Raw genomic sequence first — 27,158 nt, forward strand, 5'->3', positions numbered from 1 at the left:
GATTTCAAGCTTCAATGGTCAACAAAGGAGCCTTCTTCTCTTGCCATGAGAAAACACGTGGCTAGGCTTGGAAGCTTTGGATATGGAGATTCCACTCAAGCATTCAACTCATAAGTGGTACTAGTGGGCTAACCCGTGCTACCTCTGCATTTGTGTCACATGGTAATTTTGTGGAACTTTTCTTTTGTGACCCATGCTTCGTATGTATATAATTGGTTGTCAACAAATGGAACAAATGGGCAAAGTGATAGGATGAAGTCATTGTCAAAGGTTTGGAAGTAGGATTCCTAGCTCCATATTTTTCAAATCCCAGAGTAATAGGAGCCTACCCCCCCTCTCTCTCTCTCTCTCTTACTGTCAAAGGTTTGGAAGTAGGATTCCTAGCTCCATATTTTTCAAATCCCAGAGTAATAGGAGCCTACCCCCCCCCCTCTCTCTCTCTCTTACTGTAGCACAAAAAAGCAAAGTATTCATGTCCTAGCGTACACATGATTGCACTCTTCTCTTGTCCTGCCATGTGTCCCTGCTCTACTCGATGATTAAAATAGATAGTACAGAAAAAGATATAAATATAAAAGTCATAAACTGAATGTTCCAATATGTATGTGTTGGTTGTTAGCTAGTGGAACAAATTGACAAAGTGATAGGACAGATATACTTGTTGTCAGTGGAGTGGACGAAGCTGTTGTCAAAGGTTTTAAAGTAGAATTCCCAGCTTGATATTTTTCAAATCCTAGATTAATAGGAGCCTGCCTCTCTCTCTTTCTCTCTCTCTCTCTCTTTTACCATAGCACAAAAAAATAAAGCGTTCATTCCCTAGCGTACACATGATTACACACAATGATCTCTTTCCTTATCCTACCATGCAGGTTGCATATATAATAAATGCTCTTACGTGTTTGTGGCTCACATTGCAGGTAGTATCTTGAAGAAATACCTTGACAGCATATATAATAAATGCTCTTACGTGTTTGTGGCTCACATTGCAGGTAGTATCTTGAAGAAATACCTTAACATCATTTGATGATCGCACACATGAGAAAGCAACATATAACTGTCCATGACTAAATACTAGAGTTGCCAAGTATAATCCTAAAAGAGACATTGTTTGGCCTTGTGATTTATTTATTGTCATGGCAAATGCGAGTCGGAACTGCCTCCGCCTCATATCAAATGGAAGCTGCAATGTACTTGGAATGAAAGTTCTTCTTGGAATGAAGACCCTATCTCCAATGTTAATGCTAGTAATAATTTCCGCCTCTAACACCTATGTGAAATTCCTTGCATATTAATTGAGTACCATTGCATATTAATTGAGTACCATTGCATAATCCCTCTCGAGGATTTAGATTATGCAATAAAATTATTGGAGCATTTCTTTTCAGAATCAGTCGATGAGGTGGATAACCACCACCAAGATTAAGACTGTTTAGGTACTCTGTTGCATATAAAAAAGAACCTTCACCACTGTTATTAATTGAATCTGCACTCAAGTACTCCTTGCTCCCCCCAGGCATGGCATCCAGTGCACTACTATTAATAGATTGCATCAACTTCAAGGTTTTGAGGTGCAAGAGTAGCATGCTCTCTAAAATACGATGCATAATCTACAACACTTAGAAGCCCTATATACACCCATTTAATCAAGTCCTCCATAGACCCTCTCTCTAAAGGCATTTTTTATGGAATTGACACAATACCTTCTTTTATTCCCTCCCTCTCTATTCCATTGCCAATGTCTAGAACCCACTGTATGAATTCATACTCTGTCAAGTTATTACCATTTCGAAGTACGCGCATGTTCTGTTTAAGCTTCAATACTATAGTGTCTCTCCATATTTGTGAGTGACATAATGCGGCATTAACAATGTCCTCTCGTCCTCCCTTTGGAACAACTGGCAAGATCTGCCTAAAATCTCCACCAAACAATATGACCTTTCCATAAAAAAACTGATCACTGCCCATGATGTCTCTTAATGTCCTATCCAAGGCTTCAAAGGCATATCGATGGGTCATGGGTGCCTCATCCCATATTATTAGCTTAGCTAGCTTCACAACATCTACAAGCTGACTGTTAACCTTTATGTTACATGTGCTAGTTGCATGTAGGTCCAATGGTATTTTAAACCGTGAATGAGTTGTGCGACCATTGCCTAGTAGCAAGGCTGCAATGCCAAAAGATGCACACGCCAAAGCAACATGCCCCTCCCCACGCAATCGAGAAAGCAAACACTTCACCAACACCTGCATATACTGCCTCCAAAAGGTCTTGCCAAACCCTCCTGGACCATCGAGAAAAAACACTTCACCAACACCTGCATATACTGCCTCCAAAATCTGATTAAAGGCTGCTAGTTGACAATCATTTAGAGTTGTTTCGATCAGCAATTTGTGCCTGATGCTCAATTTTAAATATTCTCTCTTCTTGTAATAATCCATTTGTAACTATGGACACAGTTGATTTGTCCACAGGAGGCATTCCCTCAAACTCAACCAGCCTTCGGCCATGTTGCTGAAGAATGCGCTCTAAATGCAACAGAGCCTCATTCTTTGCCACTACCTGACGATCATTTACATTCTCTATAGTCAGTTGTAATGCATGAAAAAAATCATCCGAAAGTTTCGATGAAAATCTTTCCCACAAAAGGTTGGGAGAGGCTGGCTCACAAAACACCAAAATTGTGACAAATAGGTGTCTCAATTGCAAACCGGTTTGATGAAACGCGGCCGCTTGCATACATATAAACCATTCTTCATCACTTTCCAACCAATAAACCTCTAGCTATGCATGCTCCCTTGAAAGTAGGATAGACTTGCCCATCAAAAGTGTGCAAGTCATCAAAAGACTTACAACCTTTGCAAACAATAAGCAACATATGCAAGAAATATTGCTCACCAGCAGATGGAGAAACATTGTACATGCGACCGATTCTATTGCCTAACTTTCTTCTAGTCCACTTCTTAAGACTCGTGTTCCAAACCCATTGGCTGGGAAAGTCACTGTAAAGAAAATCTTTTGCATCATCGTGCAACTCATTACATGCAAACCACTCTGTAAGGGTAGTTTTTTTGTTTCTTTCTCTATGTATTATACTCTGCAAATCATCATCATCTCAAAACATGACATTATTATGTAGGGGAAGATGAACTTGTAATCTTTGGACATCGGGCTTTTCTTCATGCATATCATATTCATAAATTTGCCAGCACACTTCTGATGCTAACACATAATGTGCACCCAAGTACCTACTGATCTCATCCACCACACCATCAATTGAATGTTCTAGTTCTCCTTGCCTTTCTACATGATTTATAGTTTGCATTCTGATTGTTGCTCTGTCATGACCCTTGTACACATATTTATACAAATATTTAGCTGCTGTGATTGTGGAGCATACTTCAACATTGATGCGTGCCTTGTATTTCATGGAGAGGAAAGGATTAAATGGCACTATCCAATGATTGTCAATGATAGCTCCTTTCACTTATATGTTCCTTCAATCATCTTGACGCATATAAATAGGATAGCCATCGCTACCCACCACAGTAGATTCAAAGAAGGCACACAGATAACGAGACAACTACATTTCCCATTAGTCATGCATGGAGCAATGGGATTTAGTGCACCACCACATGGGCCATGAACATTACATTGTATAATAATCTCATGTAACTCAAAAAACATTTCCCTATCAGGAAGCTCTACACATACTAATCAATCATAATGACTAATCTCAGTTGCCTTAAATTCATCTGCCAAAATCAATAATATGTGTGAGTGTGGCAAACCTCTCTTTTGGAACTCAATCACACAAACATAACCAGCCACTTTTCCAAAATTATCCTTTATAATTGACCTCATCATATCGCGTGTTTTTTTATTAAACATGCGGGTTGTCAAATCCGGTCGATCATGCACACTCTGCCCTGGAAAGTAATGCTTCAAATATTTCAGACCATTGTGGATTGCAAGTGAATGTAATGAACAAATCTAGCTTACCCTTCTTCCTTACAATTGCCAATGCATCCTAATATAGCTGATACATATACCGTGGCCCTCCTGTAAAAGAAGATGGTAGAACAACTCTACGTCCCCACAGTGTTGCCAAGTATAGTTCTTGTACCATCAGCTGCATTAACCATGTCTGATAATCCTTGATACACTTTTACACGCAAAGTTGTTTGATTATTATGTATCCATACCAACCTCAATTCCTCCATGCTCCTATATGCATCTACAATGTACTATTGCAATAATCTTCCCCCACGTAGAAGGCAAGCATTGGTATCAAGTCTAATCTGCAATCGGTATGCATAATATTGTCTTTGAGTAACACATTTTAAACTTTGAATCTCATGCAGTGATGCATGAGATTCAAGTCTAATCTGCAATCGGTACGCATAATATTGTCTTTGAGTAACACATTTTAAACTTTGAATCTCATGCAGTGATGCATGGGCAAGAACACCAGCATATGGAATGTATATATGCCAACCATCCTCCCCTCGTGGAAATAAAAGAACATATAAGAGTGGCATGTATGATCGATGCAAATTAGATATTCTTCTCACAAACCCATTGCGCAAAAATTTTAGATGTCTCGATAGCCGACATCGGCATAATATCCTTGCCTTGGCATGATAGCAGCAACCTCGCTAGCTGTGGGCACCAAGTATTGTCTAGATGTAGAGCAGTTCTCGCAAATTATCATCTTTAAATTTGCATGTGGATTGCTTCCCAATACTTCCCCAACAGCTCGCAATGCACAGGCATATGGATTGCATGCATGTATCCTCTACAGTAATGCTAAAACACCAAGATCCAAACCAAGCATGCCATCCAAACGATTTTGCAATTCATGCTCTATGTCATATACATATAGCTGTGCAAAACGTGGGCGCTCTTCCCGTCCTCCCATCAGGCAATAAAGTTCCAACACGATGATATACATTGCCATGAACTCGAAAGTTATATATGCCTCTATTTTCGAAAAACGTTTCATCAATATGAGCACCCAATGATACAAAAGCTAGGACACTATTGTATGCCCGTATGTTCTTTCTAAATAATTTACTTCTAGAATCATTGCCATGCAATAGAATTCTTAGAAACTCGGGTGGCTCCTCTAATGGCAACAATGACACACGCCCCGCTTTACAACAATGGCTTCCTACAACATGAAGCAGAGCTGTTTTTGTCTCATCTTTCCATAATTGAGCATTGAAAAAACTACAAAAGTGATTAAGAGATCCCAGGGAGTGAAGAGTTGGAGTGCAAAACACTAATGGGTACATATCCGGGTGTCTTATATCCTCTCTTAATGGAAATTGATGAAGAATAGAGAGGTATCCCTCTCTACTTATCATCGTACCCCTGCTACTTAAAGTTCGTTCTATTGCAATTGAACAAAGAGAAGCCTTGGTTGCATCTAATTGAACCCTTCTACTTCTTATTAGAGTGTCTATCACATTCCTTTCTCTAGAAATATCTTGGTTCACATTGCATTCTTGGTGAGCACGTTCTTGTGTTCGATATTGCCCCCTCTGTTCTACATTTCTAGCTGGATGTTTTTTTAAAATATTGTTCCTTGCCTAGCAACATTATGTTGTTCTTTGCGTGTTATATTCAATTGTCTTATCCAGTCACCACGTGCTAAATGCAAAAACATTGCTTGAGTCCCATACTCTATTTTGACTCCGTCCAACCATCTTTTGTTTAAAAGCACAACTTAGTCTGAAAGTATTTGAGGTCATTAAATCTCTCTCTCTCTCTCTCTCTCTCTCTCTCTCTCTCTCTCGTTCTCCCTATTTTATACTTATTTAAAACAAAAGAACATATGCACATATATGTGCATATGCATGTATGTATATATTCAAAACAAAACAAATATATGTGTGTGTGTGTGTGTGTGTGTGTGTGTGTGTGTACATATGTATATCTATATATATGTCTAAAAACAAAACATTTCTTTATAAATGCGTATATATATTTATACACACCCTATTTCTTTTAAATAAAATAATAATAATTTACATGCATATATATATATATATATATATATGCATCTATATATATATATATATATAGATGCATATATATATATATATATATGCATATACATGTATATATGCATATATTCATTTATATATAGACATATATATAGAAACATTTCTTTTGAATGAAAATACAAAAATGGTTCTCTCCCTCTTCTCTCATTTCCCCCCCCCCCCTCTCTCTCTCTCTCTCTCTTGTGCATATGCATGTATGTATATATTCAAAACAAAACAAAAAATAAACAAATTTGTCTCTCTTTTTTTTGAACTTATTCAAAACAAAACATAAAAACATTGAATTAAAAACAAAACACTAAAAACAAAAGATATACACATACATCTATATATATAAATTGATATATATATATGTGTGTGTGTAAATTCTTATTAAAAGGAAATAATAAAAGGAAACATTTATTTTTTTACATTCTAATTATATTTACAATAAAAGGAAACTTTTATTTTGTTCCCAACCTAATTCAACTTTTCTTTCTCCCTCTTCTCATTCAAAATAAAACAAAAAATAAATAAACATTTCTTGTAAATGAAAATACAAAAATACTTCTCTCTCTCTCTCTCTCTCTCTCTCTCTCTATTTTCTATTTATTTAAAACAAAAGAACATATGCAAACAAAACACTAAAACAAAAGATATACACACATCTATATATATAAATTGTTAAGACTAAAAACAGAAATACATTTAAGACTAAAAATAGAAGACACACACACATATGTAATCGAAAAAATTATTACATTAAAAATACTAACTTGTTGCTAAGAAACTAGCGGAGAAACTCGTGAGCGAGTACGCTGGCGAGCGAGCGAGCGAGCGAGCTGGCAACTGAAGGCGAATTGGGAACTGGTGAAGGTGAACTGGCAACTGCAATCGACCAAGTGAAGGAGCAAGAGAAAGGCGAAAAGAACAACTAAAGGAGCAGGCGAAAGGCGAAACTAGCGAAAAGAACAACTGAAGGAGCAGGTGAAAATAGCAAAAAGAACAACTAAAGGAGCAGTGTTGGGCGACATAAGCATGATCTTCATTCAGCTTGGGTAGGGATGTGATTCCGATGAAGTGATGTATGCACTCTGGATTATGATAGAGATGCCACCGCTACACGAACTCTCTCAATGCTGCACTCTTGATTATGATGGTGAATCTCATGATCGTGATTTTCCAACTTGCTCCTTCGATCCAGCTCGTAGTTGACCTTCTCCATCTCGCCACGTGTGGCAGGCATTGTTGCGTAACACGTGGCAAGCCACAAATAAGATATCTATAGAAGATCCACGAATTGATATGCTCATTTTGGCTTCACAATGGTGCTTGGGAATTATTTGTACTCTTACGTTGGCTACAAACAAAATAAACCATTAAATTACAGTTTCTTGGACGTAATTAGTGGTTTATTGCATCCCATTAGCATCATTGGCTTGCCTATTAGCCAAAATCATATGCTAATTTTGTTGAATGGTGGTTCGTACCACTCTTATGCTTCCATTTGAACAAGGATTAATCCATTTGAATGCTATTAGAACCATTCCATGTAAAGAATAAGCCTTCTTGGTCACATGTTTCCTTATTTGTTTGCTTCCACAATGATTGGCATCACGATGATGTGACTTTTACAAGAGTATGGTTCTTCCTTGATTCCATGGTTCAACAATTGGGGGTTTTCTTCAAGAAACCTAATTCCATGCCATTAATATTCTTGCAAGCTAATAGCATTCCCTTGTTTCCATTGAGCACTGTAATCAATACAAATTTGCAAGGGCAAGCTCTCATATGAGCCATTGGGCAAACCCTAGAGCAAACAATTAGGGGGGTTTTGCTTCCTTTTGCCATTTGGATATAATACATGTTATTCATGGCTATTCCCATGCCATTTGAATAGCATATAATAGAATTACATGCTTCAATAATACTCTTGAATGCCATAATCACATGCTTTGATATGTTTTCTTGATTGATGGGAGCTATTCTACATGATGGAAGCATTAATCAATGCTTTGGAATAGCATATGGTATGCTTATGTGAATGCCCAATATGTATGTACATGGAGGTGTTGAATGCCCATGCTTTTGGCATGCCTATGTAAGGTGTCTTGATTGATACCTTTAAAGCTATATGATATTGAGGAAGAGCATGGAAATTATGAGATTGATATAATGATGTTGGCATGAGTACATGCTGAAGTATATGAACATTTGTAATAGCATGAGTCATGCTTAAAATCAAATTGTAAGTGATCTCAATCATCTATTTGAGATTCAATCACTCTCCACATCACATTGTACTACACTTTTCATTTCTAGTCACTAGTGATGTGTGAGGGTACTCCGGTATGTGGTGAAGAGACCACGGGGGAGCATGGCTTGAACTCACTGTGCCGCCATGAGTGCTATGGTAAAGCAGTGCAATGAGGGATTAGGTACTTGGTGGGAAAGACAGAGCCCAAACCCTTACTCTAGGATTTCAAACTTGAGTAAGGGGGTTGGAAGAGCTTGGCCAGGAGATCGGCAAGCTTTGGCTTGCTACATCAAATTGATATACTCTTCATTGATGGGATTTCAAGAAGCGATGGTGCATTCTCATGTGCAAGAATTGAAAATTGGCAAGGGCAATATGTATGTTTTGTTTGAGATTTGGATTACCTTGGTGGTCAATTTAACACTTGGCAAACTAAAGTCAAAATAGAGTGTACTTGTGCATTGACCATGGTCAAAGTAATCATACACGGGGATACTATACATCATTATCTCTCTATAGAGGTAAATAGCTTGAAAATCAAAGTTTGGGATCAAATATAACTTGAAATTGGTCATTTCCCATGATTGCAGCAAAGTTAAAGACCAAGGGTACTTTCAAGGAAGTGATTGAGCAAGAGGGTGGTACTTCGAATGCAAGGCAAGATGCCCAAGGAGCTATGCAAGAAGAAATATATGGCAATGTCAATGAAGGGATGCATCAAGAGGCCAATGTTCCATGAATGCCTAATGTTCCACAAATGCCTAAGGATTGTGGAGACATGAATGTGAACATGATGATGCACTTCATGCAAAGCATGCTTGAGAGAATGGACCAAAATCTCCAACGCATAGTGGATAAGTCCAATGTCTCAATCAAGAAGAATCATTGTGGATTATCTAGCTTGGAACAAGAAATTGGCAAAGGCAATAAAACTTATGGTGAATCAATGTTGCATGCATATGTACAAACACATTTCAAACAAATGGACCACAAGATGGTAAGCCTTTTGTGGGTTCAACATGTACAAATACATTACATGCTCTTCAAGCTAGTATGCATTATGGTGATCAAAGTCATGGACCTATGCTTGGAAAGGGGAACTTACCTCCATATTCAATGCAACAAGGTGGAACTTATGTGTTTGGTATGCCTATGCATCAAACGGGTGCCTATGGGACAAGTGTGTTGGGGAGGCTAATGCAACAAGGTAGGGCAAATGTATTTGGTATTTCTATACATCAAGTTGATACATATGGATCAAGTATGCTTATGCTTGGCTCCTCTTCAAGGCATATGTGCAATCAATGATACCCTGCATCCTTGTTTATCAATGAGCCACATTGTCAGACACTCTTCTCTTCAAAAGAAGTGATTGGAGAAAGGCAATGCACAATTCTTGATGGTGCAGCCAAGTTAAGGAGGATCAATGTATATGAATTGTTGGTGCTGACTCTTGGTTTCCCTATTGCTTTGATGAGTGGGGATATAAGGTTTATTATACACTCAATTTTGCTAGAATTGAACTTTGCCACCAAAAGCAATAGAGGGTTTCCATTAACTTTCACATTTAGTCAATGCATGGAGTATGATTATGTGTGCCTTTATGAACACATTATGGGTGTTTAATTGGAGGAGATGCTTGCTGTAGTTCTAGACAGCAAGTAGATGAAGATACTTTGTGTCCGGATCTTTCTTAACAAGTTATCACTGTATCCATAGTCAAAGGGGATACACAAGCTGAAAATGAGTATGATTGGATAGATTTCATAAGTTCTTTGATTGAGGAATTTTCTGCTCATGACATAATGCCACGAGATTGTGAGGACATGGTCATTGATGACATTTTGGATGAGTACTCATTTATTGTTAAAAAATGGGATGATGACTCATTTGTTAGTGATACACATGATGACCATGTTTTGGATGATCATGCATTGGATGACACATTGAGTGGCTCATTGGAGAAGGTTTATGAGAATGCATTGTATGATCCATTTTTGAGTCGACTTGGAAGACATGATTTTCTATTATTTGACTATGAAGGCTTAGAGGATGTGGATCATGATGCATATAAAGGAGAATTTTCTCATGATGATGATATTGTTTACACATGTGTTGGTGGTCACACATATGTGGATGATACACATGATGTTCATGGAAATGTTGATATCCTTGAGGAGAAATATCCTACTTTTGGTTATTTTGGCTATCATGTGGATCTTACACATGCTATACATACAAAAAATTATGTATGCATTGGTAGTGAGCATGTGGATTTGAAGAATGATTCTCATGGAATCTAGCTATGAGGGGTGTAACCTTGAGCTTTGTGGATGCCAAAGTGATTCTATGGTTGATAAGACTAGAGCATTTACTTTTGGATGATGCATTACTTGTCACATGAGATGCATGTTGCACGACTATGTGGCATGCCATGGTTTTGGTGTATTTCCCTTGGATGATGGAGGTATTCTTGCACATGGTGTATTGGATTTCTATTTTGGATTGATGGATATATCGATGTGCCTTCCTTTCAATCTTAGTATATGTGGTAGCCTAATTGTATAGGTTGGACATTACAGTAGCTATCCTTTTGATCTGATTGGCTACTTGTGCTTGAGGAGGCTTGATCATTGGTCTTTGGTTTTCCTTTTGATTTGAGAGGTCAAAGCTTTTGATAGGTTATCCTTCGGCTATCTTTGAGGAATCAATTGGTGCATAAATATAGTGATTATGGGTTGTTGGAATTTCTAAAAATCACTATTTGGACAGCCCTATACCTTTTTGTTTTAGATGCAAAATGCATGGAAGCTTCATGAAGTGCATATGCCATTATGGAGTACATGATATGGCTTGATTTGAGGGCATTGGGGGCAGTTTACAGTCATACATATATCTTTTTGGCTCCAACATACATGGCTCATGCATGAGCATGCTACTTGACATGAGTCCTTGATGGTATACTCCATCCATGTGAGCTTGTACATGTATACCTAAGGTTTCAAGGATGAAACCTCTTGGGTGGGGATGGTTTGTAACAAAGTGAAAAGGGACTTAAGTCAATTTGGGCCCAAGGCCAAGGGATGAAGAGGATGTGAAAGGGGCCAAGGGTTAGGACTAGGGTTGGGCATGCCCATGGACATTAATAAGTGTAGTGTGAAAAGGTGGCCTACTATATAACAAATATGGGGCCTAATCTTAGGGGAACTTTGATAATTAATGGAATGCAAGACATTAATCTCTTTTCTCTCTAATCCTAGACTAATTTTCTTAATCTAGGCTAATCCAAGGCTAATTCAAGGCTAAGCTAGATGTTGCTTCCTTCCAGATAATCTCATCCACCATATTAATGGGAAAGAAACCTCAAATGAAGCTTGGGAGACACTTGATATACTTTTTAGAGCATAAGCCAAAAACTTCTAAATCTCTCTTCTTATAAAGTTCTTTGAATAAAAAATGAATGTGCGGGATTCTCTTCCCAGTTATCTAAATTATATGAAGATAATTCTAACCCAACTTGCAAGAATCAACAAATACATTGAAGATGATGAAGTTATTGTAGTGCTTCTAAAGTGTCACCATAAGATGAGTATGGTAACATTGTTACCACACTTACCAACCTCCCTTCTCCTTCACTACTGGATGTAGAAGCTTCTCTACTTGAAGAAGAGAAGAAGATCAAGCAAAGGCAAGGACACATTTATAATGAGGATGCCTACTTTAACCAAGGAGGCTACAAGAAACATGGATCAAAGACATCCTTCAAAGGATCTTTTTAGAGAAAGGAGTTTCCTAAGAAGTCTTGTAACTTCTACGGGAAAATTAACCATGAAGAGAAGGCTTTTTTTTTCAAGAAAAAGGCTCAAAAAGCCTTACTTGCAAAGGAAGCAAATTCAGGTGGAGATGAAGCAAAGGAAGAAGCAGGAGCCTCACATGAGGCCAACTATCTTCAAGATTTTTGGGCTTTCTAAACAAAAGAGTACTTACCCTTCTATAGCCATCCCCATATCCTAAACTAGTTGTGAGCATAATTGTTGATATTATGGATCAAGCACCCTAACGATAATCAACTATCTAATTAGATCCTAATCCTATTCTAATTACAACACTAATCTAAGGTGGATAAAAATGAACAATACAGATGGTGATGAGTGTGTGCTAATTAAGTTTAGACTCAAGTTCAATTAGGTTACAAGATAGAAACTTGTACTCATAAAAAGACTTGTGATGTAATGCTTGTATTCCAATGCTTGAAATGTTCTCCTTTTATATGAGGAGAGTACAACAAAGCTATGATAGTTCATGTGGGATAACTTGGCTAGGTGACTTGGCACTCTAGCATCACATTTCAACACTCCCCATAATGCTAGATTGGGTACAATTTTTAGGCTTTCACTCTTCCTCTCTCTCCCCTTGTGCTAGGCTACTTTGGCCTTTATGCTACTTTGGCATTATAGCTACTTTGGCTATAAATTTTAGCTTGAGTGCATCATATGGCCTCAGAGGCTGATAACATCACACTTTTTGTAGAGACAAGAGGGGTGAAAAGTACAATGGTTCTTTCTCTAAAAGAGCACGTCTTCAGCTGGGACGGCGGCTTTGGACTCGATGTAGTTTGTTTGCTTCTTTTTTTATAGCAATCTTCTTCTAGGTGACCAAATTTTCCACAATAGTCACAAATAAGCTTTTGTTTATCTTTATTGCAACATTCATTCTTGGTATGACCAAGTTTTCCATAGTGATAGCATCTTGGAAGTTGAGATGTTGGATTGATTTGTCCTTTGAAATCTCCCACACTTTGTATACAGTGCTTGCTCACTTGAATGTCATTTGAATGATTATTTATCTATGAATTTGGATTCTTGTTCAAGTAGAGATGATTCTACATCTTGAAGTTTAGTGTTGGGCACATTTTTAAGTGTAGTAGCAACAATTGATTCATAAGGTTCTTTGTCAACACTTTTTAGCAATATAGTAATAGATTCATCTTTCTCAATGACTTTCTTTAATGCACTAAGTTGTTGTTTGATACCTTTGAATTTACTGATATGTTGTGCCATGGTCTCGGTCTCCTTCTTATCGAGTTTGTAGAACTACATGAGAAGGTTGATCTTTGAGCTTTTTGAATCGGTGCCAAAAATCTTGTTGAGTTCCTACCATGCCAACTTGGCATCCTTGATGCCAGCAATGTGACTAATCACATCATCACCAAGATTTTGAGTGATGAGGCCCAATGATTTGTTGTTTTGAAGTGGCTCAACCTCCACTTCTTCATCCTCAATAAGGTGCCAAAGCCCCTTACGCATAAGCAAGTACATGGTCTTGCTTTGCCATGTGAAAAAACATCACCATTAAATCTTGAGACGACTTCTACATGCTCCATGATTGGAAGGGGGTCTTACCTTGAGCCTTGATTTTAGTGCTCAGGCAGTGTCTAACCCTTTTACAAGTGATTTGAAAACTATATGCTAGAGATAAACTCAATGCAGTGAAAGAATCACTTAAGTTTGAGCAATGCAAGTGGTTGTGATGAATTTTGATGCAGCAAGGAGTTTCTCACAATGGAATTACACTTTAATTTTTTAATTTTGCCTTTGATTAAGTTTAATTTTTGCTATAAATGACTGTTAATGATAGTGATTAAGTGTTAATCATTGTGATTAACAGAGCTGAAAAGTGGAGAATGAAATTGGGCATGTGGAAGCAACCATTGAGAGGGCTTTTTGCATGAGGGTGCTACCCTAGATGAGAGAAAGAGCCTTGTATAAAAAAATAGCTCAAATCTTCAAAAAATGAGTGAAAATCGTGGGTTTCTGTTGCCTAGTTTTCTACTTGCCCCGATCGGTACACTTCACCATTGGAGAAGTCCTTTGGTCAATTTGAAGCTTATATCATTACCTATCTTGGGCTAGAAGGGCTTGGCCCGATTTTTTGTGTAGGTGGAGAAATGGCGAGAAGACCAGTCAGTAGATTTGCGCCGTTTTCTGTTTGTAGAGGAGGAGATTTGCTAATTTCTCTTAGTTGTGTATTATTAGCCTAGGGTTGAGCAAGATTATCCTAAAAGATCTTGGCTAATGGTTGAGAGGACAAGAAACGCTAAGGATTTGAATTTTGGGCCACAAAGAGGAAGAAAGTATAAGATGAGATTAGTAGCTAATTAAGTGATTAATGAAGAGATTATACTAATATGAGTTAAAGCTAAGCTAATGGGGAGCTTAAACCAAGCTCTGATACCATGTTGATATTCATGGATCAAGCTCCTTAACGATAATCAACTATCTAATTAAATCCTAATCCTAATCTAATTACAACACTAATCTAAGGTGGATAAAAATGATCAATACTCATGGGGTGATGAGTGTGTGCTAATTAAGTTTAGACTCAAGTTCAATTAGGTTACAAGATGGAAGCTTGTACTCATAAAAAGACTTGAGTTGTTGTGCTTGTATTCCACTACTTGAAATGTCCTCCTTTTATATGAGGAGAGTACTACAAAGCTATGATAGCTCATGTGGGATAACTTGGCTAGGTGACTTGGCACTCTAGCATCCCTCATTTCAACAATAATTAGGATCTAGCATCTGGCATCATAAATGACATTGTAAACCTAACTGGAGTAAGACCTATGGGCACCATCATGGTCATCATACCCATCATTGCAAATAGTAACTAGGACTAGCATTGTCATCAACTTTAGTCATAGATATTTTCTTGAGGGGGGATGTTGGATTAAATACACCAAAATATCCTTTATGACATTAGGGAACAAGGATTTAAGGTTCATAATCATTTTATCCATGTAAAAGTACCAGTAGATGAGTTAAAAATCAAAGCCCATGAGTTATGGAGAGATGGAGGCTTTATGGAGGAGGTTTCGAAGAAGATGTAGGAGATGCCTCCTAGGTCCGTGCCCACGAGTTCCTTCAGTGAATCAATGTAATCATGATGCCTATTTAAGAGGAAACTTAGCCAATACAATGGGTGTATGATTATACTAATCACATCTATGCTTATGTTAATCCATGTTGTAATCTTCGTAGCTTAACTGTTTCATTATGCTTCACCATGTTGCTTTTCTTGATCATTTTATGAAACATCATAATTCCTTCAAGAATGATATTTAACACTTAAGGATGCCATCAAGTCCAATGATAAGTAGAATTGGAACCCAAGCAATTTTGGATGTTAGAGAAAAGCCACGTAGAGGCAAGGTTTTAAAGGAGTATATAGTCAAGTGGAAATTCTAAAGAGATGACACGTAGAAAAAAGGGGAAAATTTGAGGAAGGACTATCCCCTATTTGTCGGTGAGAAAGAGGACACCTCGGATCTTCAAGTGGCGGGAGGATGTAAGATCTCTATTTCTATATGAAATAAATTAACTTGAGGTATTTTTTGCTCTAGTGTACATTCTAGTGAGAAAATATAGGTTTATAAGAAATTTTGTGTATTTAAATGAGATAAATTTGAAGGCATGAGAAAAATAAAATTAATTAGCCAAGCTGTTATGTGTATAAATTTATTTGGGGCTTTCCCATGTGTACAAACATTTATTTGGCACACATTAGAACTAGAAAGAGAAAAATGACATAAGAAAATATTGTGAGATAAACAAATGAGTTATTATAAGAGAATCAAGTAAATAAAAATAATCTCCATGTAAATAAAACCAAGCATGTGTCTTGGTGTGATAAATTTAGCCTTGGCAAATTGTAAATGGAAGGGGCACATTAATTGGTCTAAGGGTGAATGGGTAAAGTGTAAAACCTTAGGTTTGAAGTCTTTAAAGGTGTAAAGTATAAGGTTGAATTTTGGAGCCAATAAAATAAACCTTAGGTTTGAAGTCTTTAAAGGTGTAAAGTAGAAGGTTAAATTTTGGAGCCAATAAAATAAATTAAATAAGGGGATAATCTTGGGAGCTAATAAAAATCCCAAGCCCTACTTAAAAGAGAGAGTTAGCTTGATTTAAGAGATATATGCGTATAGAGTGGTTGGATGCATGAAAAATGAGAGGTTACATGGAGATTAAAGTTAAGTTACATGGATTTTCGTGGGATACATGCATGAGTCATGTGGGAGTGCATTACTTGTTCCTAGCTCTCATTTTCATGTATAAAAAGGCCCCCTCCTCATTATAAGTACATGAATTTTCCTAGCTCATACGACATTTTGCATAGTTTTTAGCACTAGACTAGCTTTGTACAAGCTCATAACGTTTGATGTGATGCACATTTGGAGGTTCAATATCAGGCATGTACATTTGAAGAGGTGGAACCATCAACATTTCACAAATTAGCATCATCATCCTTAAGTCCCAAGCTAGGCTGACAAGGTAAAACATCATATAAAATTAGTCAATTTATGTATTTTTCTTATATGTTTTCACATATGAATGGTTTTAATATTCTTTTCAATTGGTTTAATTACTTGAATAAACTATTCTCTATAAAATTAAGGCACTACAACCTAGACATATGCTAGAACCACCTTAACTTATTTTTGTAAGGTTTGAAGAACTCAATTATATCACTTAGACCTTTCTCCCCAACGACAAATCAAACCTTGTAAATCTAAGGACATCGTGTTGATTCATCAATCCTTTGCAAAAGACCCCAAAATAGAGAATCCAAAGGTTAAGAATAATTGAATAAACCTTAGAAAAATAAAAGTTAGTAACCTTAGGTTATTTTAAAAATTCAAGAATATTCCCTTACACTTAGTTTAACTTAAAGCATGGATAGGCTAACTTATAAATTCACCTAATCCTAGAAAATTAATCAACGACTTAGAATTGAATCAACCCTCAAATTGTTAGAGAGAGAAGGATGAGTACACATTGTTTAAGGTATAATTACCCTAAAGCAAAAACTAATTTTGATTCATCCTCTCTCACAAACATCAAATAAAGATCTTCTAAAGCCATTTAAAAATCACATTCTAACATTTCTACCCAAAGATAATTACAAGATCAAGTAAACTATTCATTTCTTCATTCAATATTAGGATCAAAAGGATAAGTATACACTACATAGAGACAATTTTGTGAATGTATCAGATTTTTTATTTCTAAGAATAGCTTTTTTGCACATTATGATTCAAGAATTACATATATAAGATATCTATCCATCATCCTATAACTACTTTGTACCTACTTGAACTACCCATGCATTTAGATTACGTCCTTTGAGATCCCATGAACATCCATATGGTAAAAGAAGCCTAATGCTAAGGTTAATGCAAGCCTTAACACCTGGCACACCCGGTGGATTAGATTTGTGAAATGTCCTAATTAAAATATTTCAAAAATGATAGTGTACTCAAAATGTTTGCAAAAAGAAAAACTATAGCTGAAAATACTAGAAAATAATCTGCTCCTGGAGATCTCTAGAAGGAAGTTCCCATGGGAATGGAACATCCTAAGGCAATAAGGTACTAATCAGCAGCTTTGGATTTGCAATTTGCATCAAATCATCTTGAAAATACTGAGAAAATCCCAAGTACTCAAAATTTATTCCTTCAAGAAGTAGATTTGATTTCTCTACCTCAGCATTGTCTTCAAAAATGCCACAGTTGGGAACCCATACAATATAATATCATCCAATCATGGTCATAGAAAATGAAAACATGGAACCATGAATGAATAAGTATTTCCACACTCCAGTGGCATGGTACAGAGTGGACATGGCATGGCATATGCATTGTACCACATGTCCAAGTAAAGATATGTTGATGAAGCTCCTACATCTACATCATAGGCATCCAAAGTAGAATCTGAATCTGAGTTTCTGAAATCTCTCTACTTTTTTGACTTTTTGAAATATAACCTTGCATTTTGTGGATCAAAACGGTAAAAATAGCTTGAAACCCTATCAACAAATACTTCAAATTATTGTTGGATTGTTTTTCCTCCTAAAAAACTGAATTTGGCAACTTCAGATCTCCCCTTTGAACTTAAATCCACATTCTATAATAAAATTTTCTTTTTGCTTCAGAAATACTCATGATGATCAAATCTCTCTTCTAATTAACTGATAACCTGAATGTTTTTTTTTTCTGAATATGCATTTGCAAGCTGCAACTGAACCTGAATCTAAAATAGAATCAAAATCTAAATGTATGTATGCCCCCACCATGAATATCCTCATTTGTATGAGCATGTGTATCAAAGACATCTCCACACAAATTGTTGCTTGTGGTGAATAAAAACCACTATCCATAAGAAAAAACTGTCAGCTCCTTTATTCTAAACTTAGCATAACGGATTAGAAGCATTGACTTGATCTTCCTTTGATCCCTCATTTATGTCTTAGAGTTGATCAATAATTTGACCCTCATATATATATCATCTTCAAGATAAAGAATAAACTCCATGATAATATTCTCCTCATCACATACACACATCCACATGCCTCACGATAAATATAGTGTACACTAATTTGTCCTTTTCATCGCATTCCATGTGGAGGGCCCCTGCTCGGTGAACCAACAACGAACTGTTCCTCTTTTCACCGCGGCACCTAACTATAATTAGTAAAGACCTGAGCTCACAACTAATCACACGGCAAAGTAGGGTGAGTTGGCCGACCTTCCAAGAAGAGTGCCAAAAAGCTCAGGTGGTCAGGTCGTCTCAACATCGCCAGCAGAGCCAAGGCGTTCTGGACACAATGTTGCAGCTCTTCACCTTCCAAGAAGAGCGCCATCGTTCCACAACACGTGGCAGCCCTCACCCACCGACCGACCCACCCACCGAGCGACCCCTATTCTCTTCGTCTGTTGAGTGTAGAAGAAAAGACCTCCTCCAAGCACCTCCGAAGTGAATGCAATATAATTCAAAAAAGCTCAATCAAGCCGCAAAAAAACCATGCAATCTTGTCTTGATGAAGAAAAGAGGCCAAAGGGAGGAGTTGAATTTTTAAGTGCATCCACTCCATTAATATTGAACAAGCTTTGTCACATCAAGTGAGCAAAGTAAGGTGTACCCATTGCAAAAAGGTAGGTCATTTTACAAAGAATTATTGGATCAAATACCCTAATAAGATGAAATGTAACAAGTGTAAACAAACAGGACATATCACTTCTAAATGTCCTAACAAAGAGTCAGAGGCTAACTTTGTATCAACCTCTAACTCCTCTGAGCACTTGTTTTAAATCTTAACGTAACAACACCTATATTCCTAACCTTGTACGCCTAATGTTATAAAGGCAACCTATGTCCAATACCACCTATTCCAATTCTTTCATAGTTGGAATTGAGGGAGGGTATTAAAAGACTAAGGTCATGTAAAAGGGTAGGAGAAGGGTGTGTGTGTGAATGGACTTATGGTCCACTAGCTCACCTATTTAAAGGTGAAGCTAGAAGACATTATATAGAGTGCAAAGGCCAAGTTGTATGCATAAGCAACTTAATAAACAAGATTTGTTCTTGTATTTGTTGGGTCTCTCTCCTCCACTCATCTTGATCTAGCATAAGCACCACGAATTTCAACAAAAAGAACCATCCCAAAACAACAAAGCACATCTTGTTCTTGTCTCCAGCACCCGCACGAAGATGGCGGGAATAGGGGTCGCTCGGTGGTGGGTGGGTGAGGGCTGCAACGTGTTGTGGAACGATGGCGCTCTTCTTGGAAGGTGAAGAGCTGCAACATTGTGTCCAGAACGCCTTGGCTAGCGATGTTGAGACGACCTGACCTGAGCTTTTTGGCGCTCTTCTTGGAAGGTCGGCCAACTCACCCTACTTTGCTAGCGGTGAGGGCTGGTCGTGAGATTAGCTGTGGGGGGTGAAGCTCAAGTCTTTATTAACTATAGTTAGGCGGCGCGATGGAAAAAGGAACGCAGTTCGTTAATGTTGTTTCATCGAGTAGGGCCCTCCACGACAAACTAGTGTACACTACATTTATCGACATACTGTTCAAGCATAATGATTCATCAACTTCAACATTAACATCAAAAATACAGTTATGGCTTTGATTTGATTTTCAAAGTATCATCACTATGTTCAAGATGATTAGAGTTAAATCCCAAACCTTCCTTATTGTAAGGGTGTCTGAATTCAAGTTCCTCAAAATTTGAATCTAGATACTTATCTTCATGCTTGTTCCACATCACATCAATAACAAAAGCAAGTGCAAATGCATAACATGCACAAGTATCACGTGATTCTGAAATATGATCTTGATCAATAGCTTCCTGATCCTCTTAATGTATCTTCTTGCTTTTCAAGCTATTCGTGAAACCATCCAAAGACTACTAATACATCTGTAAGATTGACAAGTTGCGAATCACTTCCTAAAATTAAAATCTGAATATGCTTTCAGACCCAATCTGATCTGATACATCATTAGTCTGCTCATGCATAAACACATCGAGATCAACATAACAACTCCATTCAGCATCCTTGTGATCATCTTCAAAATTTGAATTTTTGTCCTCTTTAGACAGTATATTCAACCTGTAAAATTTGAGCCCTTTTTTGAAGCTCTAAGATCTCCCAAATAAACTGAGAAGTTCTATAATCGCCTCAATTACATCTAATATGCCACTCTTTTGCATCAGCAAAGCAAATTTGAATAACTTGAAAGCTTATTTATGAACTTCCTGATCTTTCTGATAGAATGTGCCTCACATAGAGCAGGAAAAATATTATAAAACTTCTGATCTAAGAGCAATGGATAATACTTCTTCCTGTGACCATGTTGTGCACAATGCTTTCAAAAATACAAGTAACAATCCTTTTGACCATGATCAAAAACACCACATAAAAAACATTACTCGATACAACTTTTCTTCTTGGACTTTGCCATCATAATTAGAATTCAAAAAGCATGAAGATTACGAAAAGATATACCTCAACATGTATATAGCTCGTACTCAATACAGACTTTGAATGCTTCAGATTCCAATTCAAAATTATACTCTTCTAACTACATATTTAGAATTGAGATTGTTGAACTCATTAGATCCTAGACCTTTAGACTGATGTCTACTGCAAGTATACTCCTCCGCCCTTTGAGTTTCCCTTAGGCACTTTTTCTTCTCTTCTTCTGGTCTTGGGTTCATTTTGTCAATTTGAAATTATGACATATTTAAGCCCCCACAATTAGCGCACCATGCTAATGCGAGATCAAAGACACACAAGACACAAAGAGCTTGGTGCAATACCAAGATCCAAGCCCCACATAACCCTTGGATGCTTAAACACATCATTAAAATTTCTAAAATTGAGAAAAACACACAAAACAGGTTGTAGAAGGTGAAACTAACCCTAAACATGCTCCATAGTCATGCAAAGTATTAAAGAAGAAGAGGGAAGAAGCAAAAACATGAGACCCAACATTTCCCCCAATTTTTCCAATAATTTGGTCCCAAATTTTAAAAATTGGCCCAAATCTTACACAAAAACCTTTGAAAATGGCTCAATGAAGGGGTAAATCTTGCATTTCCACCATCTTCCCCATCTATATCAAAACAATTTCAAGAAAATGCCAATATTACAGCGTGCAGAATCAAGAAAAGTCCCAAAACACGTGTACACTCAATTTCCTTGCAATCTCTTATCCAAATGCACATAAAATCTCCCCAAAATCAAATTCCAAGCTCTGATACCAATGTAAAGGTGGGAAACATAAAAGCAAAAGGAAATACTCATGCACATGTAAAACAAGAACTCCACAGACATAGCATGTGTATCTCCATCATTTGTCATATGAAAGTGACAAACAATATAGTGAAAAGGGTATGGGTCTAAGCTATACCCAAGGAAGCCATGTGATAACCTTCACATGAATGGTCATGAGCTAGCTCCCATGAAAGCCCAAGTGTGGTAGTACACAAGTATTATAAGAAGTGACACAAGGTCAAATGTAAAATGATCCAAAAGTTTCCTTTCATGGGCCACCACCCCTATTTATAGTCCTACCACAAAACTACTCATAATCCCAATATTTACAACTTTAGGGCATTAAAATAACCCTTCATTACAACGAGCGTTAACATCCATGTTAGAAGATATTGAGTATTTTCTAACATCTTGCTATAAAAACCTTGATGTGTATCATGAATAATATTTGTAGGCAACAGACACACATGAGAATTACATGGCCAACTCCAATATCTTCTCATCTTACTCATGGACGAGAACCAATAGCTATACACACTGACAAACTAATGATCAACAAATTGATGGATTACCTTAAGGATAATTACTTGGTGCCATGCTCATGATGTGAAGTCTTTGCATGAAAAATTGGCACAAGACTAAGCAGAGAACGAGAAAATGTGCAAAATCCACCAAGCTGTTGTAGTATGTCTATAAGAGAAATTTCTCAAAAGCCAACTAAGATGTTATAATACATCTATATGTAGGAGGTGCATGTCAATTCCATAAAAGCTCAAGGTGAGCTAGCCTATAAATGTAGACATCTATAGAAAATACAAGGACAACCTCATTGAAAGGGCATCTACACTTGCTACTCTACCAATAACTGTTAGGGGCCCTCCTCAAACCTTCTCCTTGTATTACTATCCTTGTATTTTCTACTATGTTGGTAACTCTTAGAGGGCCCCTCCTCAAACCTTCTCCTTGTATTTTACTTCACTAATCCTCTAGCTTCTATAATTCAACATTGACGTTACCAAAGACCTAACCCTCAAGGATATGTCCTTTCCTAGCTCAAAATACAAATAGGTATGATGATTTTACAATAATTATGTATATATTTATGTTGAACTGTACCTTCTTGACCTTACAACTATTTATCACTTTTTACCCTTCATCCAATAGTGCTCAATGTTTTATCCTTGTGTAGAGGTACTACAAGAGACTCTACCATTTTAGATGATAGGGAAGATTTCTTAGAGCTTTCTATTCCAACTAATATACCCTCAGTGCCCGTAATATTAGATATCATACAAGTTAGTCTAGAATGATTCTAAACACAAGGGTGGGTAGAAGCATATGATACACACTTATATCGTCAGGTTCATGAAAGAACTCTATATACTCCATGTGAAACTCTAAAATTGTATCATTGTATTTACAAACATTTAAAAGCCATGGATACTTCATTACTTAATGATTTTGCTTAAAACATATAGAATATCCCCAACAAAACTATCCAATATGTTTCCCAACTATATCCATTGTGAGGTCTTGTCTTAGGTGTCAAATATAAGAGCCATGGGTAAGTACTCTTTCTCAAGAATCAAGAATAAGAACCATGGGCATGTACTCATTCTAACTAAGAGGAACTAATGACTTGACACATACCAAGGTTTTTAACCATCACCAAGCACATGGAGAAGTCAAGGCCAAATTGATGTACGCAAGTACATCACCAGGCGCATGGAGAAGTACCAAGGCCAAGGTGATGTATGAAAGTACTTATACATGTAGTAATTTTAGACCACATGTGTAGTGGTCATGGACAAGTTCAATGATATCCTTGTTGTAGTACCATGCAAAAGGATTTCCCATTGCATTTAACAAGTATAAGTTGCTCTTGTTGTTACGAGGGCCTACCATCCATCAAGATGCATGCGGATAACCTATGTCTAGCCTTCATCTCAAGGTTCTAACTAGCACATTTCTAGGACTATTCAATTCTTTAGGTATAAGAACTAAAGCACAGGAAGGAAAGTGTGAGGAAACATTGCTAAAGGATGGAATTTCATTCCACATGCTAAGAGAATAAAAGACCAAGGGACCAAGGTTCATAAATGCAACTTCATTTCCAATCTCAACAATAGGATCTATCAAGAAGTATAAAGATTAAAAGAAGTGGGAGACTTTATAACATTGGACGATTGTTAATTAAAAAAGGTAGTTCAAATGGAAGATCAAATAATTATAATGAGTTTGATATAGATGACGAAGTCTTGTCCTCAACATCAAGGCTTAGTAGCCAAAAACAAGTACATTCAGAGAAGGTAGAGCTAGAGCTATTGGATATAGTGGCCAAGGTGGCAAATGAGCTAGTGGCAATGGTACAAGAGAAATTGCTATCCCTTCTAAAATACAACCACAAACCCATTAAATGGATTGTGCATATACTGTTACAAAGCTCTAAAATCAATTTGTAGAAACAAACTGCACTTACAATCTACAAAATCTAAGATTAAGTGGGAGATTTTAAAACATTGCAAAAAGGTAGGTCAAATGGAAGACCAAATAATTATGATGTGTTTGATATAGATGATGAAGGATTGTCCTCAACATCAAGGTTTAGTAGCCAAAAACAAGTACATTGGGAGAAGACAAAGCTAGAGCTAGTGACCAAGGTGGCAAAGGAGCTAGTGTGGCAATGGTACAAGAGAAATTGCTATCCCTTCTAAAATACAACCACAACCCATTAAATGGATTATGCATATACTGTTACAAAGATCTGAAATCAATTTGTAGAAACAAGACAACACTTGCAGACTACAAAATCTCAGATTAAGTGGGAGATTTTAAAACATTGGATGATTGCTTCAAAAAGGTAGTTCAAATTGAAGACCAAATAGTTATGATGAGTTTGACATAGATGATGAAGGCTTGTCCTCAACATCAAGGTTTATTAGCCAAAAACAAGTGCTTTGGGAGAAGAAGAGCTAGAGCTATTGGATATAGTGGCCAAGGTGGTAAAGGAGCTAGTAGTAATGGTACAAGATAAATTAAAGGTAAGTGGTGATATTCCTCCTAAAATACAACCACAAGTTCTGAGAAGGCAAAGCTAAAGCTATTGGATATAGTGGCCAAGGTGGCAAAGGAGCTAGTGGCAATGGTACAATATAAATTAAATACAAGTGGTGCTATCCCTCCTAAAATACAGCCATAAACCCATTAAATGGACTATGTATATAATATTACAAAGCTCTAAAATCAATTTGTAGAAATGAGGACACTTTGTAGATTACAAAATCTATGATTATACACCTCTAAACTTAATTTGTTGACAACACATTTCTTGTTAATCTTATTAATGACATTGGTCAAACCCTAAATAACTCTAATGAATATTATTTTTAAGTTATAATAAGTCCTCAAATCCTAGATAATGCTATATACATAGACTAAATGAATAGTTTTAATTTCTGAATTTTATAATTAAACCCAAAGTTTATGAGTTAGAATTGTAAAACCCACATTTCTATGAATCTTCTCTTATTTTCAATGCTCTTATTAAGACTTTATTATCAAAAACAATTGAAAACAAAAGAATAAATCATTTACATGCTTTATTTATCATGAATTTTTTTAAAGCAAAAAATATATGGCTAGTGAGACTCCACACCATTTTTGACCAAGATTTGATGTCAAAAGTGGGTGATAAAACTCCCTCTATATTTTGAATGTAAAATTTTTAAATTCAAATTTGGCCAGAAAGACTCACGTGTTTCTTGGCCTAACCCCATCGAGCCAACAATACAAAAAGTTTCAAACTTATGCCCAATTTTTTTGGTGCAAACCTCTAGGTCTAGTTGGTGCAAGCCACTAGACCATGTGGGCACATTAAAAACAATAAGGTTTGAACTTATATCCAAATATTTTCTCCCAACCTCTAGTGAAAGTTGATGGAATCAAATCTTTAGGTCAAACCAATTAGTCGGCATAATAAACACACTAGATATATGTTGCCACCATCAATCTAAAAAGATTTGGGATTTTGTCCAAATCTTTAGTGTAAACCAACAATTGGCCTTGTGGTACATGTAACAACCCAATGAGTTGGTGTAATAAAACCACTAGACCATGTGTGTGCACGAAAACCAACAAGATTGAATCTTGTGTCCAAATCATTTGGTGAAATGCCTAGTGAAAGAATTATGTCTAAATCTTGGTATAAACCTCTAGGTGCTTTGGTTACAATTCAACCAATAGACCATATGGGCATTCAAATTAACATGATTCCAACTTGCATCCAAATATTTTGGCAAAACCTTTTTTAGAATCTTATCCAAATATTTGGTGTATACCTCTAGGTCTAGTGGGTGTAATCAAACCACTAGACCATGTGGGTGCATTGAAACCAACAATATTTATACTTGTTTTCAAATATTTCCACCTAACCTCTAGTAAAAGTGGGTGAGATCAAACCCTTAAGGATGTATAAATGCAACAATTAATAGGTGGTGCATTCAAGCCATTACATAAAATTATAGGTGCAACAAAATCATCTAGTTTTGAAATTGCATTTGAATTGGAAAAACCAAACACTAGACCTACTAAGTTTCTGCTAATTCAAAATGATTTACTTGCAGTGTGTTGAAAGATTTTGCATTTGATAGAAAGTCATGGCTGGCAGTAGTGATGTATTCAACATGTTGTCTGCTGAGGACAAACTTGATGGGACTAACTACCCATTGTGGTCCTATATGATGATGCATGTATTGGTTGCTAAAGGCCTTTGGAATGTGATCAGTGGTAGTGAAACTCGTCCTGTTTCACAACTACCAGTGCAACTAGGTACTGTAGGTATATTTAAAGTAGAATCTGATACAGATGTGGCTCCCTCACATGCACCACCAGTACCTCCCACTGCTACTCAAACAAGATGGGATGGAAGAGATGCACAAGCACATGCATTGCTTGCACTTTCAATGAAGCGAAGCATTATTCCTCATATTCGGTCATGTAAAACTTCAAAATAGGCATGGGATGCACTTGATGCATTATACCAATGCATAATGAAGCACGTGTTGTATATCTGCGTAAACAGTTGGAGTCTAAGCACATGAATGAGGGAGACTCAATGGTCAGCTTCTTGACCAAGATCAAAGATTTTAAGGAGCAGCTTGCTAGTGTGGATGAGATATATCTTGATAGTACATTAGTGCCCACAGTTCTCAATGCATTGCCGAATTCTTATCAAAGTTTTA

At 36.8% G+C, this 27,158-nt stretch overlaps 1 protein-coding gene across 1 annotated transcript; it reads right to left on the reverse strand.

The window, feature by feature from the left end:
• Positions 1 to 1,680: 1,680 nt before the first annotated feature.
• On the reverse strand, positions 1,681 to 19,003 carry LOC147633675 (ATP-dependent DNA helicase pfh1-like). Its single transcript, XM_086804688.1, has 4 exons — positions 18,889 to 19,003; positions 6,866 to 6,936; positions 2,456 to 2,560; positions 1,681 to 2,337 (listed from the first exon to the last, which is right to left on the reverse strand). The coding sequence occupies exons 1-4, from the start codon at positions 19,001 to 19,003 to the stop codon at positions 1,681 to 1,683; spliced, it is 948 nt and encodes a 315-aa protein (XP_086660814.1).
• Between the last annotated feature and the right edge of the window lie 8,155 nt (positions 19,004 to 27,158).

Source organism: Cibotium barometz, chromosome 11 (assembly GCF_041138505.1).
Source record: "Cibotium barometz isolate CiBa-2024 chromosome 11, ASM4113850v1, whole genome shotgun sequence".
NCBI classification, from domain to species: Eukaryota; Viridiplantae; Streptophyta; class Polypodiopsida; order Cyatheales; family Cibotiaceae; genus Cibotium; species Cibotium barometz.